This window comes from Pan paniscus, chromosome 1 (assembly GCF_029289425.2).
Source record: "Pan paniscus chromosome 1, NHGRI_mPanPan1-v2.0_pri, whole genome shotgun sequence".
NCBI classification, from domain to species: domain Eukaryota; kingdom Metazoa; phylum Chordata; class Mammalia; order Primates; family Hominidae; genus Pan; species Pan paniscus.
The window spans coordinates 148,840,525-148,854,392 of NC_073249.2; the positions used below are offsets into that span (position 1 = coordinate 148,840,525).

General features: G+C 41.4%; 1 protein-coding gene and 1 pseudogene across 1 annotated transcript in view; one reads left to right on the forward strand and one right to left on the reverse strand.

Moving 5' to 3' along the window:
• The window catches only part of GIPC2 (GIPC PDZ domain containing family member 2), a 92,672-nt gene extending 89,122 nt beyond the window's left edge, over positions 1-3,550 (reverse strand). Inside the window, exon 1 of the mRNA XM_055116977.3 lies at positions 2,546-3,550. Within this exon, the coding sequence (XP_054972952.1) occupies positions 2,546-2,785 (240 nt within the window). The 5' untranslated portion in view covers positions 2,786-3,550. The remainder of the gene's footprint in view (positions 1-2,545) is intronic.
• Positions 3,177-7,712, forward strand: LOC100986479 (omega-amidase NIT2-like; annotated as a pseudogene).
• Positions 7,713-13,868: the final 6,156 nt, after the last annotated feature.

Sequence of the window (13,868 nt, forward strand, 5' to 3'; positions counted from 1 at the left end):
ATATACTTGGGTTATAAAATGTTATAAACTTTGATCTAACACATGAAAACAACTCGTGTATATTATCTTGGAAACTGACCTTGCAAGTCAGTGCACTGAAAATGTTGAACGTGGCTACCAAGCTATTGCTGAGACTCTGGAAAACTTGGGAAACAATATAGCTTCATGGGAGGAAAAAAAAAAGATGGGCACAATGGCTCCGTGTCTGTGTTATTCAAGAGACTGAGGTAGGAGGATCACTTGAGAGTAGGAGTTTCAAACCACGCTGAGCAACACAGAAAAACCACATCTCTAAAAAAAAGTTTTTTTAATTAGCCAGATGTGGTGGCACATGCCTGTAGTCCCAGCTACTTGGGAGGCTGAAGCAGGAGGATTGCTTGAGCCTAGGAGTTTGAAGCTATAGTGAGCTATAATCGCACCACTGCAGTCCAGCCTGGGCAACAGAGTGAGACCCCATCTCATTAAAAAAAAAAGAAAAGAAAAGCAGAAAACAAAAAAAAAGAATACACTGAATTCAAATCCAGGCTCTGCCACTTGCTATGTGTAATTCTGGAAAAATTCTGAACCTCAAAGTCTGTTTCCTCTCTGTGAAGTGGGGATATTAATAATAATACTTACTTCTTAGGGATTAAGTAGATTGAATAAAATCATGTACCTTGAGCTCAGAATGTCATATATAATGATGAGAAGTGTTAATGCAAAATACACATGCTTCTCTACTTACCAAGGTGTTATGTCCCAATAAATCCATTGTGAGTCAAAAATATCATAAGTCAAAAATGCATTTACTATCCCAATAAACCCATAAAGTGGAAAAATCTTAAGTCCAGGAAGTTACATCCTAACAAATCCATGGCGAAGTCAAAAATCTTAAGTCTAATTATCATAAACCCAGGACCATCTGTAACTAAAACTGAAGTCCCTGGTTACAGCAAAGACATTTAAAGTTGTCGGTTAAGTATGCTAACAAGCTCACTAGCTTAGGAATCAGAAGATCCAAGTTTAAATTACAGTCAAGTTTTTTTTTTGCTAGGTATGTGACCTTGGCTAAGGGCCAATCACTTTGTACTTCAGTCTTTCATTTAACTGTTAGGTATTAATCATATTAGTTACCATGTATTAAGCCCTAACCATAAACTATGCAATCTGATACGTTTACATACGGACTCCACTCTTCACAATACTCTTCAAGACAAATATTCTAATCTCTATTTTATAGATGGCGAAAACTGAGAGAAGTTAAACTCATTCAAGTCCACACAGCTAGTAAAGGGTAGAACCTGGCTCCATGTCCAAGTTATCGTATTTAACCTGCCACCTGCCTCCCCTAGAGATCAAAGGAAAGTGTCCTGTGAAAGTGTTTTTTGAAAAAAAAAATCCTATATAAATGTGAAGTATTATTAGTATCCTATATCAATACAAATAATTCACAGATGGGTTTGCGATTTGCCCCTTAGTGCCTGGGAACTTCGAAAGAACAAAGGGTTACACTTTAAGCTCTCTTTCGTCTCCTCTTGGAATTTTGCCTTGACCTCAATTTCCCTTGAACAGACCTGATAAACAACTAATTAAAGAACTCCAGGTGCCGCTGTAGGCCTCAAAGACAGCTCTCTGCACTCCTCTGAGTCCAGGGCAACAAAATTATATGCTTTTCCTAGAAATGTGGACAAAATATTTTGTTGAGCTAACTTCTCACACCTACCTTTGCAGTTCACTTGGGTTAGCACAAATAAAGTGGTCACATAAACGTTCACATAAACTAGTGCTTTAGGTCATGCCTGTGTCAAACTTAGTTCCAGGCCCCCATGCAATCTAATTAAAGCAAATTTCAGTCCCTTTTTAAGGATATGATGTAAAAGAGCTGATCTTCCTCATGAAAATTTTGTTAACTAGTCCCACGTGATTAAGTATGAATCTCTAGGTTATCCACTCTTGGAATAACAGCCCAGCTTTTTAAACTGCTTGGAAATACCACCAAAGGGTTTCTGGTGCTGATGTTAGAAATGACAGATTGGGGGAAAGTGGGCCTCCGTTTGGTATTACCTGGAAGGCTCTTCAATTTTTTCCCCCCACTTAATCTGGGTATCACCTGCAAGGCACTTCTATTTTTTTTTTTTTTCCCGTTAATCTAGGGAGATGACCTGCGTGACTCTCACGCCTGCGGAGGAAACAGGAGAGTAAAGTCCAGATGAAGTGGAGGGTATTAATCTACCCCGCCAGATCTCGAGTCTGTGAACGGCCGGCGGAATCCGGGACGTCTGGAGCAAACACATTTGCAAGCGGAAGAAAGGTTGCCTCCCTCAACCCGCTTCCCAAAGGCCAGATCTCGGAGCAAGGGGGAATGTGACTTTCTCCGGTCCTGCCAAGTTAAATTTTCCCTTCCAGGGAAGGCACACTCACTTCCCCCCGGGACGCCCCCGGTGGACTCAACACGGCATCGGATTTCGCGCTCCGGGAAACGCCGCTCAACCCTCCTGGGCCCACAGAAATACGCGCGGCGCGGCGCGGCGGAGAGGCGGGACAGCCTGAGCACCTGGCGCCTTACCTCCGACGGCGAGATTTCAAACGCGCCCGCGATCTGGGCGTAGAGCTCCTGGATGCTGGAGAAGCCCTCCACTCGGCCCGTGGCACTACCGTGCGCCAGCTGCGCGTGGAAGACCAGCCTGCGTGCGGGAGCCTGGGACGCTGAGAGGCTCCCGCCGCCCGCGCCCGTCGGCTCGCCCTCCACCAGCCCGGCGGTCTCCTTGGACTTGGCCTTCTTCTTCCCCCGCAGCCTCAGGGGCATCTTGCAGGGCCGAGAGCGCGGGCCCACCTGCGCTGCCGTCCGCCGCCTCCTCCCCCTGGCGCCTCGGACTTTGCGCCCCGGGCCCCGCGCAGGTAAAAGCAGCCTCCAATGGCAGCCGCGCTTCCGCCTGGCTGCGTCGGGTCAGGGCCCCGACCTCCACCCCTGGACCGGAGCAGCCGCCCGCCCGCCCAGCCTCCCCCGGGATGGATCTGGAGAGAAAGAAAGTTACGTAGTCCCTCATCCTATCACCAGGTTTATCCCTACTCCTTGTAAAAAATGGCTCTATTTACGTGAACGCCTGAGGATGCCGACGCCACAGAACAATACGCCTTAGAAGGCAAACACGCTGGCCCTTCTCTGCTTTTCATAAATCTGTAGTAGGCACCCACGCATGATTTGGCCACAGGCCTTCGAGTCCGTACGTCTGGACTTTCGGGGATAGGGATTTAAGTAGAAGTCAACCTTCGTCTGCATTTTCTGCGTCTTACGCTCTGCAGGGCAGAATTGGAAGAGAAAGTCACATAACCTTGAGCTTGGTGCTACGTTGTATTCATAAACCCCCTCAGCCGGGTCCTCGGCACCTCTGAGTTTCCCTTTTGCCTATTTCCTGGGCCGCTTCCTCTCCCAACATTCAGCACGCCTCCAAAGCTATTTGCCCCAGCTCTGCCCTTCTTAGTCTCTACAGAGGACCTTGCCTCATATAGTACAAAGAAAATTGAGGCCATTCGGTGTGAAGTGTGAGTTCCCTCAATTCCCTACCTCGCGTTTATTGCATTGTTTTCAAGTCCAGTCCCCTCCAACTACGTTTTTTACAACAAAGCAAAACAGTCTTGAATTATTAGCTACGAAATTTCCTCACTTCTCTGCTCTTAGAAGCACTGTGATCAGACTTTGCCCCCACACTCTACTGAAATTTCACTTACTATGCAATTTCAGTGGAGTGAAATCACTATCATATCTTAATTACCAAATACAAATAATTCTTTTAGGTTTTTATCTTACTTGGTCTGCGTTGCCCATTTCATTCTTCCTAAGTTTTGTCCTCTTTTGGCTTCCTTACCTCTCCTCTCCCCGTCCCCCACCCTGCTCCTTGCTAACTGCTAGTCTCCAGGAGTTGCATTCACCGACAGTTTTTCCTCGACAAACTTCCCTTCTTACTTAGCTTTGCATGTTCTTCCTGTGTGGTCACATCAACATTCTCGGTTTCACAGACGTTGTTGTCTACCAAATGTCTCCAACTCCAGCTTATTCTACCAGAAAGGGAATGTACTGTAGGAAACCCAAATTGAGACTGAACAAAACTGACCTCATCATTTCTCCTGCATCTATCTTTTCTTTTTTTTTACTCCTGATTTCAGTTAATAGGATCACCAAGCACTCCCAGACCAGACATTGTGGAGTCGTCGTACCAGGATTTTTCCTCTTCCCTCGCCTCTCACATCAATTCAGTCCCGAAAATCCATGTTTCTCAACTTAAGGTTAGCAGATGTACTGGGGGAGGAGAGTCTTAAGAATTCTTTAGGAGGCCGGCGCGGTGGCTCACGCCTGTAATCCCAGCACTTTGGGAGGTGGAGGCGGGCGGATCACCTGAGGTCAGGAGTTCGAGATTAGCCTGGCCAACATGGTGAAACCCCGTCTCTACTGAAAATACAAAAATTACCCGGGCGTGGTGGCGCATGCCGGTAGTTCCAGCTACTCGGGAGGCTGAGGCAGGAGAATCGCTTGAACCCGGGAGGCGGAGGTTGCAGTGAGCCGAGATTGTGCCACTGCACTCCAGCCTGGGCAACAGAGCGAGATGAAAAAAAAAAAAAAAAAAAAAAGCTTTAGGATAACTTTAACATTTTTGTTTTATGTTTCTGTGACTTAGAAAAGTAATACAGGGACACCGGCACTCAGCCAGTGCTGCTGCTGTTGCTTCCCAGGAGAGCCAGGGCAACTTTCCACTTGGCCCTCATCCAGCTTCAAGTTTCTTCATCAAATCAGATAACAACACTCGAGCTTGTAGCCTTGTCCGGGAGACAGCAACGCAAGGAGCCAAAATGGTTTCTTTGTTGGAATGCTTTAATTCTCCATATGGCACAAAATATTTTCCTGAATATGCAGCGAAAATTCCTGGTAAATCCACACAGAAGCTTTCTGAAGTAGTAAAGGAATACAGCCTCACTAGAGGTTCCATCCCTGAAGAGGATGCTGAGAAATTAGATAACACCTGTGCTGTGTTTGCACCTCATGGAACTTTACTAGTAAAGCACAGAAAGGTCCATCTGCTTAACACTGGTGTTCCTGGAAAAATGACGTTTCAAGAATCCACAATGTTGAGTCCGGGCAACAGTTTCTCCACATTTGATACTCCTTACTGCAGAATGAGTCGGGGCATCTGCTATGACACTGGTTTGCAGAGCTTGCACAAATCTACACACGGAAAGGCTGCCAGCTGTTGGTTTATCCAGGGGCTTTCAGTTTGACCACTGGACCAGCCCACTGGGAATTGCTTCAGGCTCTTGATAATCAGGTGTATGTGGCCACATTCTCCTGCCCAAGATGACAAAGCCTCCTATGTTGCCTGGGGACACAGCACTGTAGTGAACCTTTGCTGCTAGGGCTCTCAAGGAAGAAACAATCATGTATTCAGACATAGACCTGAAGAAGCTGGCTGAAATCTATCAGCAGATCCCCATTTTTAAACAGAAGCAATCAGACCTCTGTGCAGTGGAAACGAAAAAGCTCTAAAGTTTATGTTTCCAACATGTCACAAAACAAGAAGATACGATTCTGCAACATAATCAACTCCCTATTCTTTAATGAAGATCCTTTTTTTTAATTTCACCCTTTTCCTTCCCAAGGAGCTCTCTATTAAGATGATAAATCCTCAGCAAGCTGATATTTTCCACACCACAATAAGTAGTTAAAAAGGAGCCTGGAGCCGAAGAGCTGGCTCTGAAGTTCCTTCCGTATTTAAGTTGCCTCAGAGCAGTTTGTGAAAGTAACCGATCTTGGTATCCTGGTGATTGATTCACCTAATACAAACATATTTGTGTCATGAACCTCTTATCCCACTTGCTGGAGTTGGAATCCATTATCTGGAAAACTTGATCTGATGCCATTCTTTTCCTAGCAGTACCTTAAAGTTCCATTTTTTGTCCACAAGTAGCTATAGAACGTAAGGTGATAGATCTTTGGTGTTTGCTAGAGGAGGTTGCAGCCCCTTCCTTCCTAGCAGCCTTTGGGCTCTTCAAATTTAAGAAGAAGCTCATCATTCAACCCCAGACCCTCTTGGTCTTTGGGGGAAAGACTGGGTCAACAATGACCCCCATGGGAGAATGGCAGTGGTGGCATTTGGTGAAGGCAACAGTATGAATCTGCAAAAGATTTGATAGGGTCGAGTGTCTGGAAGTCCAAAGTCCCTTTTTTTTTTTTTTTTTTTTAATTTTTCCCTTAGTAAGACTTTCTCGCTCCATAGATAAGCAATCACTACCAAGTGATTCTTAGACTTTTTGGTCTCAGAATTCTTTTACACAGTTAAAAATTAAGGACTGAAGCCTGGCGTGGTGGCTTACACCTGTAATCCCAGCACTTTGAGAGGCAGAGGCAGGCCAGGACCTGACCAACATAGCGAAACCCTGTCTCTACTAAAAATACAAAAATTAGCCTTGCGTGGTGGCACACGCCTGTAGTCCCAGCTACTCTGGAGGATGAGGCATGAGAATCGCTTGAACACGGGAGGTGGAGGTTGCAGTGAGCCGAGATCTCACCACTGCATTCCAGCCTAGGCAACGGAGCGAGACTGTCTCAAAAAAATAAAAAATAAAATAAAAATTTCAAATATAAACTAAGGACTGAGGCCCAGCATAGTGGCTCACGCCTGTAATCCCAGCACTTTGGGAGACCAAGGCGGGAGGATAGCCTGAGTCCAGGAGTTCGAGAGCAGCCTGGGCAAAGTGGTGAAACCCTGTCTCTACAAAAGAATACCAAAAAAAAAAAAAAAAAAAAAAAATCAGCTAGGTGTGGTGGTGCATGCCTGTAATCCCAGCTATTCAGGAGGCTGAGGTGGGAGGATCGCCTGAGCTTGGGAGGCAGAGGTTGCAGTGAGCTGAGATCATGCCACTGCACTCCAGCCTGGGTGACAGAGTGAGACACACACATGCACACACACACAAAATTAAGGACTGTCAGGCGTGGTAGCAGGCATCTGTAGTCCTAGCTACCTGAGAGGCTGAGGCCAGAGGATCCCCTTGAGTCCAGAACCTTGAGTTCAACCTGAGACCCCATGTCAAAAATATATATGTATTATAGGACTGCAATGAGTCTTTATTTATGTTAACAGCTAGTGATGGGCTGGTAATCGTTTAACCAGCTATTCATGAAAAAGCCTCGATTTTGCTAATTTTCATTGTGTAAATACTTCACCATGGCTGAGTTCCAGCTATCTACATGACACCTCTAAACAGAGTTGGGAATGTTGTACACAATCAGCTCTCAGGAGCTGGTGTAATAAAGACATTGTGTCATTTAACCATTGGAAAACAGCACTGGTTACTTGGAACAAGAATGAAAAAGACAAACGACTTTTTAAATATTTTTAAATTTGTAATTGACACATAATTGTATGGACTTTTCTTTTTCTTTTGATTTTTTGTGGAGATGGGATTTCCCTATGTTGCCCAGGCTGGTCTCAAACTCCTGGGCTCAAGCAATCCTCCCACTTCAGCCTCCCAAAGTACTGGGATTACAGGTGTGAGCCACTGCACCTGGCCTGTACTGACTTTTTTTAAAAAATTAGGTGTACAGTTTGGTAAAATCTGACATATATATATATAGAGAGAGAGAGAGAGAGTGATAAACCACTTCAATGAAGATAATGTACATATTTTACCACCTCCTCCCCAAAAAGTAATGTAATATATTCTGGTTCATCTGAATAACTCTTTGAAAACAGGATACTACCACAGAGTTTCAGGGCTCAAATTTGCCTTCATGGTTATGATTGCTATAGCACTAAATAGTATTACTTTGTCTTGGACTAATGAGAAAAGAGAAGAGAAAACCTATAATACTAAGCAAATGATGCATTCCCATCAAGTGAAAGCACAATGACTTCACAATGCATTGTATGAATAAAGAGCTCACAGAAATTTGACTAAAGAAAAGTAGGAAGAGAAGTGAATCATCATAAGGTACATGGCAGATTCATTATCAATATCTGCGAGCATGTGACAGAACACCAGAAGGTGTGAAACTAAGAAAAACTTCAAAGAGAAGAATATCTTTCAGCCATGTCAAAATATCAAAGGAAGAAGCCAGTGTATTGACATAGGGTGGAAAGGTTGGATTCTATAATCTTTTGTGCCCTTTCAATTTCTAAATTCTGTTTTTTCTTACTTAGAAAGTGAAAGTTCCCCTCAAGGCTATGTCGAATTCACTTTTGCTGTAAAATCTCACTTAAGGAACCAGCTGTATTGGGCATGCTCACACAGGAAACAAATGGTACATCCAAGTTAAGGTATTTGGTGAAGGTTTAATAAAGAGACTGGGCAGGTGGTAGTCAGAGAGTAAGCATAATATTAGTACTCCGGGGCTGTTTCTTTTTTTCTTTTCTTTTCTTTTCTTTTTTTTCTTTTTTTTGAGACAGAGTTTTACTCTTGTTGCCCAGGCTGGAGTGCAGTGGCGTGATCTCAGCTCACTGCAACCTCCGCCTCCCAGGTTCAAGCGATTCTCCTGCCTCAGCCTCCCAAGTAGTTGGGATTACAGGCATGCGCCACCATGCCCAGCTAATTTTTGTATTTTTAGTAGAGACAGGGCTTCACCATGTTGGTCAGTCTGGTCTCGAGCTCCTGACCTCGTGATCAACCCTCCTTGCATTCCCAAAGTGCTGGGATTACAGGCATGAGCCACCACGCCCGGCCCCCAGGGCTGTTTTTATCCCCAAATCCAAAGACATGAGGAATTAAAAAGTTCTGTAGAGAGAGTTCATTTTAAGAGGAGCTATGACATTTGCTTGAAGGAAACATGTAGGCCAAGGCAATCTAGAAGGAAAGCACTTGGGGAAATTAATACCTTGACCCAATATTACCCTTAGAGCTGGGCAGAAGTTCTGCTCTGGCATTCCTTTAGCTGCATACCACCCAAGGTAGGGAGTCCACAAGGGCAAGGGGGAATGGCCACCCAGAATTCATGCCCTCCTTTCTAGACCACGTTCTACACACCCAGGATCCCTGATTTCCCTGCCCAAGTGGCCCCCGGCCTGCCTCCAGAATGTGCATAGGCTTCACCAGGGTCCAGGTAGCCAGCATCCCTATGTCTGAGAGATGGCTAAGGAGCAGCTTTTGGCCAGGGTAAAGTGGGGATTAGGGAAGGACAGAACAGAGCTGGATAGAAAAAGAATGGGGTACGCTTCAGGCAGAGACCTGTTTCTCCCACATCCCTATATTCCAGTGTGGAACTATTGAATTGGAGAACTCTAAATTTGGACTTATCCATTCCGATCACTATGAAGATATATTGGCCAAAATAGAAGTATAAAACATATATTATTTGACAGTTGATTATCAAGCAGTTTTAAATAGTTAGGCTTATGGTATCTGGGTCTCTATTTGTATTCTTGTCCCAGGTTCCACAAATGTGCCTACCGACCTCATTCCAGTCCCACCCTCGGATTGCCTACCTAGACTCAACATTGAATTAAGCCCAAGGCCAGAGGGAATGGAGTCTCTGCTGATATGGCCCAGGCTGCAGATGCCTCCAGGAGAGAGGAGAGGGTTGGAGGTTGGATCTAGAGATGTAAATAGAAACGGTGGCATATCAGCCCACCTCTCATTTTTCTGAGTTCCTAATACACATCTATTGTAAAAAACTTTATTTACAACAAAGTTTTGTTTGTATATATACTGACTTTTTTCACATAGGGTAAATTATGAAATCCAGCAAGATAAGTCCTTGATGATAGAAACCATGTTCCATATTCCTCTTTGGTATCCTGTCCAGATTCTCCCATAGTATTATATATATAATAGATATCAGTAAATATAATTGGATAACATCGATTAACCTTTGTTACTACTTAAGATAAATTAAAAACAATTAATTAAAAGTATTAGGTCTTCAATTTATATCTAGGCTTAGAGTTCAACCCACATTATCAATCTACAATATTTCCACTCAGCATTTGGTGTTCCCAACAACCTTAAAGTATCAACTATAAAGTCAAGCATGAGTCATTAAAAATTCTATGATTAATGTCTGCCAAAAGCAATATTATTTATAAGACATTGTCTTGTTTATAAGAAATTGTCTTGTTTATGAGAAGCTATAAATGAATCATAAGATAAATTTACTAACTTGTTTTTCCCAGCAAATATAGCCTCTAATTACAACATGTAACATTAGGAGTTCTGAAGAAACACACACTGATCACCTCCCTCTATGCCCCACTCTCCATTATGTATGTATCCAGTAAGCAAATACTTGGGAGAAAATAAACACAGGATTTGTTAAACCATATGCAGTTTTCCCAGGGACTAAAGATAGCATGTTTTATAGTTGCATGGCAACAATGAACAACTGAAGGTGGCAAATGGGGGAGGAAATAACTCTTAGCTGAAATTCAAATAAATTTTATTATGAGTAATTGGAAATACAGAAATGGAAAATGGAAAGAGGAAAAGGAGGTGGGGTGATAGAGGGGGAAGAATAAATTTAATAATAAGAATACGTAGGTGCTCCGTGAGCAAGCAACTACTGTGTGTCTGGCTTAGTCCTCAATATTTTACATGCATTATCTCATCTGCGTATACTTAGAGGAAACCCTCTGGCATGGACTCCAGATTACTCCACATCTCCAAGGTTATGGTGAATAAACATTGAAAAGACAAGAACAAATGTGGACAGTAAGCTAATTTAACACTAGTTCTACAATAACATACATATGGAAAAACTGCACGAGGTTTAACGCACAGCCACATTCAAAGTCACACATTTTAATCTTCAAGCACTGTATGCAAAACTGAAAAATAGTAATAGTAATTGGTTGACATACAAGCCTTTGATGACTCAGAGTTGAACAAATAATTTCTGTTATACAGACCCAAAATACTGGATAGAGTTAAACAATTTTATTTTATTTTATTTTTATGAGACAGAGTCTCACTCTATCACCCAGGCTGGAGTGCAGTGGCACGATCTTGGCTCACTGCAACCTCTGCCACCCAGGTTCAACCAATTCTCCTGCCTCAGCCTCCCAAGTAGCTGGGATAACAGGCACCTGCTACCGCACCCGGCTAATTTTTGTATTTTTAGTAGAGACGGGGTTTCACCATGTTGGCCAGGCTGGTCTTGAACTCCTGACCTCGTGATCCACCTGCCTTGGTCTCCCAAAGTGCTGGGATTACAGGCATGAGCCACTGCACCCAGTCCAAATATTTTCAATGAAAAGAATAACTTAAAGCTATTGAAGATAATCATTACAGTAATTTTAAGGCCAAGATACAGCAATGACAAAAAGAAATATATAATGTCTTTAAGAAAAAAACATTTGATATAAGAGTAGAAATTTTTGAGTAATTCTATTGTAGACCAAAAACATGAAACCTGGAGTCAATCTTCCTTCCATTTGCTGGGGTAGGGGGGAGGTAAAAGATTGTCAACCCCTGAAAGTCATTAGCTGGTAATGAGATAATTTTCTCCATTTTAAACTTGAAATAAATGCAAAGTGTAGGTTCCCAAAAACCGCCAAATATTTTTCATTTTGTTCCTCAGTTATACTGGAAAAGGAATGCTAGTAAATGTTATCCAAAAATATTTTGCCACATTTGGTGATTAATTTTACAACACTGAACTTACCCAGTACATTTTTTTAAATTAAGAATTTGACCTGAAAACCATCATTAAAATATAACCCTAATAGTTCAATATAACATAATTAAGGTTTTGTTGTAATTTTAGCAGAAGCAGGGCTGAAGTTTATATCTGCCAATCAAAAATGCAGAGAATGTTGATTTATATGGACTAGAGATAACGTGAAAATCCAAGTAAAATTTTTTGGTGGGCCTTCTGCGTTCTACTTTTCCTTCAGAATTCAAGTTAACAAATTGAAATGATGAGATGTGTCACTTTTCTATCATTTCCACAACTATTATAATTGAAGGAAGCTGTTCAGTATGCCAATTAAGAGCACGAGTTTTAGATTGAACCAAGAGACCTGGTTCAAGTCATTGTGCTGTTTGTACAGTGGTAATCGATTACAATCTTGGGCGAATCTTTTCATCTCTCGGTTAATTTTTCACACTTAAAGATATTTAGTTCTTATAGCTAAAATAAATATTGCATAAAACATACTGTAAATATACTTGTGTATCAGGTGACAGTACCTACCACATAATAAATGATTTAAAATATTATTATTGCACAATAGATGTTCATAATGAAAATGAATGGCATACTCTAAGATCCTGTAGTATCTTCTTTTTTTTTGAGGTTGAGTCTCGCTTTATGTCATCCAGGCTGGAGTGCAGTAGCACAAACATGGGTCACTGCAGCCATGAGCTCCTGGGCTCAAGTGATCCTCCCGCCCCAGCCTCCTGAGTACATGGGACCACAGTTATGTGCCACCATGCCTGGCCAATTTTTTATATTTAATTTTTTTGTAGAGATGGGGGGACTCACTCTGTTGCCCAGGCTGGATGTAGTATCTTCTAAATCAAGTACATGCTCTGTTTTTTATCATAATTTTCATATGGCATATTTCATTGTACTCTTAAGCATTGAAAGTAGGCTATCAGAACATGGCATATATTTAAGTTGTTCAAAAATAATGAATGACAATATTCTAATTCAAGCATTTTGGACTAAGAAAAGTTTATTTAAATAGTGAATATAAGTTATAAGAGAAATGTTAAAAACACTTGCAATCATTTTGCAGTTTAGTTGGAAATTTCAACAATTGGCATGCTAATCACATTTTTAATCTGTTTATTCCAGTCCTGAAGTACATTTACTTGACAAATGAATATTTCAAGTTATCAACTAAACTATCACTCTGTGATAAACTGTATTTAATATTTAATTCAGAATAGTCTAGTTTTCTAAAATTATTCCAATTCATTGTGTTTCAAAAACATTTTATATAATCTGCCTCCTTGGATGTCTTTCTTAAATAAAAATATCAACAAATTAATTTCACAAAATGTTTACTATTTCAATTATTCAGCATGAATTAGAGAAACATTTGTTGAAAAATTGTTTTCTATAAGGACTGACCTAAATGTGGGGGAAGAAAAGTCCATTTTCAAGGAGGCTCAATCTAATGAGGAAGATTAACATAATTATTATTATGCAAGGCAGATTGTAATAAGCTCTACAAGGAGATGAGCAGAATAAGAAAATGACTGGTTCTCAAAAACATCAGAAATGTCTCACACATGAGCTGGACCTTGATTTTGACAAATAGAAGATGGGAGTAGAATGGGAACCCCATGAAGAGAAAAATTGTTGGGCATTCTTTCTTGCAGAGACTAAACATAAGTAGATGGTTTATGTATGGCTTATCTTACAAACAAGCCTAGAGTTGGAGTTTCAATATGTAAAACGGAAAAGGTAAGTTGATATCAGATTGCAAACAGTCATAAATACTAGGAAGAAGTTTGAATTTTATTTTTAGCCATTGACAATAACCAATTATGTGGTTACTGCAGAACACCAGACCAGCACTGAGTAAACCCAGTTCAAGCTCTACTACCCATTAGCTTGTGGGAAGTCATTTACCAGCATTACGCAATGTTTTCCTCACTTGTTTAAAAAAATATATTACCAAAAGCTAAGTGTTCGACTGAATGATGTGATTCTTTTATATACAAGAGTAATATAATTCTATAATTCAATATAAAACTATAGAACCATAACTTTTTGTCATTCAGCATCATTTAGAAGGTGAAAATGGATTCTTCCTTCTTAAATAGAAAATCTAAAATTTTTCTATCCTGTGGTGGTTAAAATATGATTTAGTTTTGCTGATACCTGGTTCTAAGTTTGTTACAAACATTTTCTTTCTAGGGATTAAATCACATTTGTGTTCCCCCAAAGAAAGTTTATC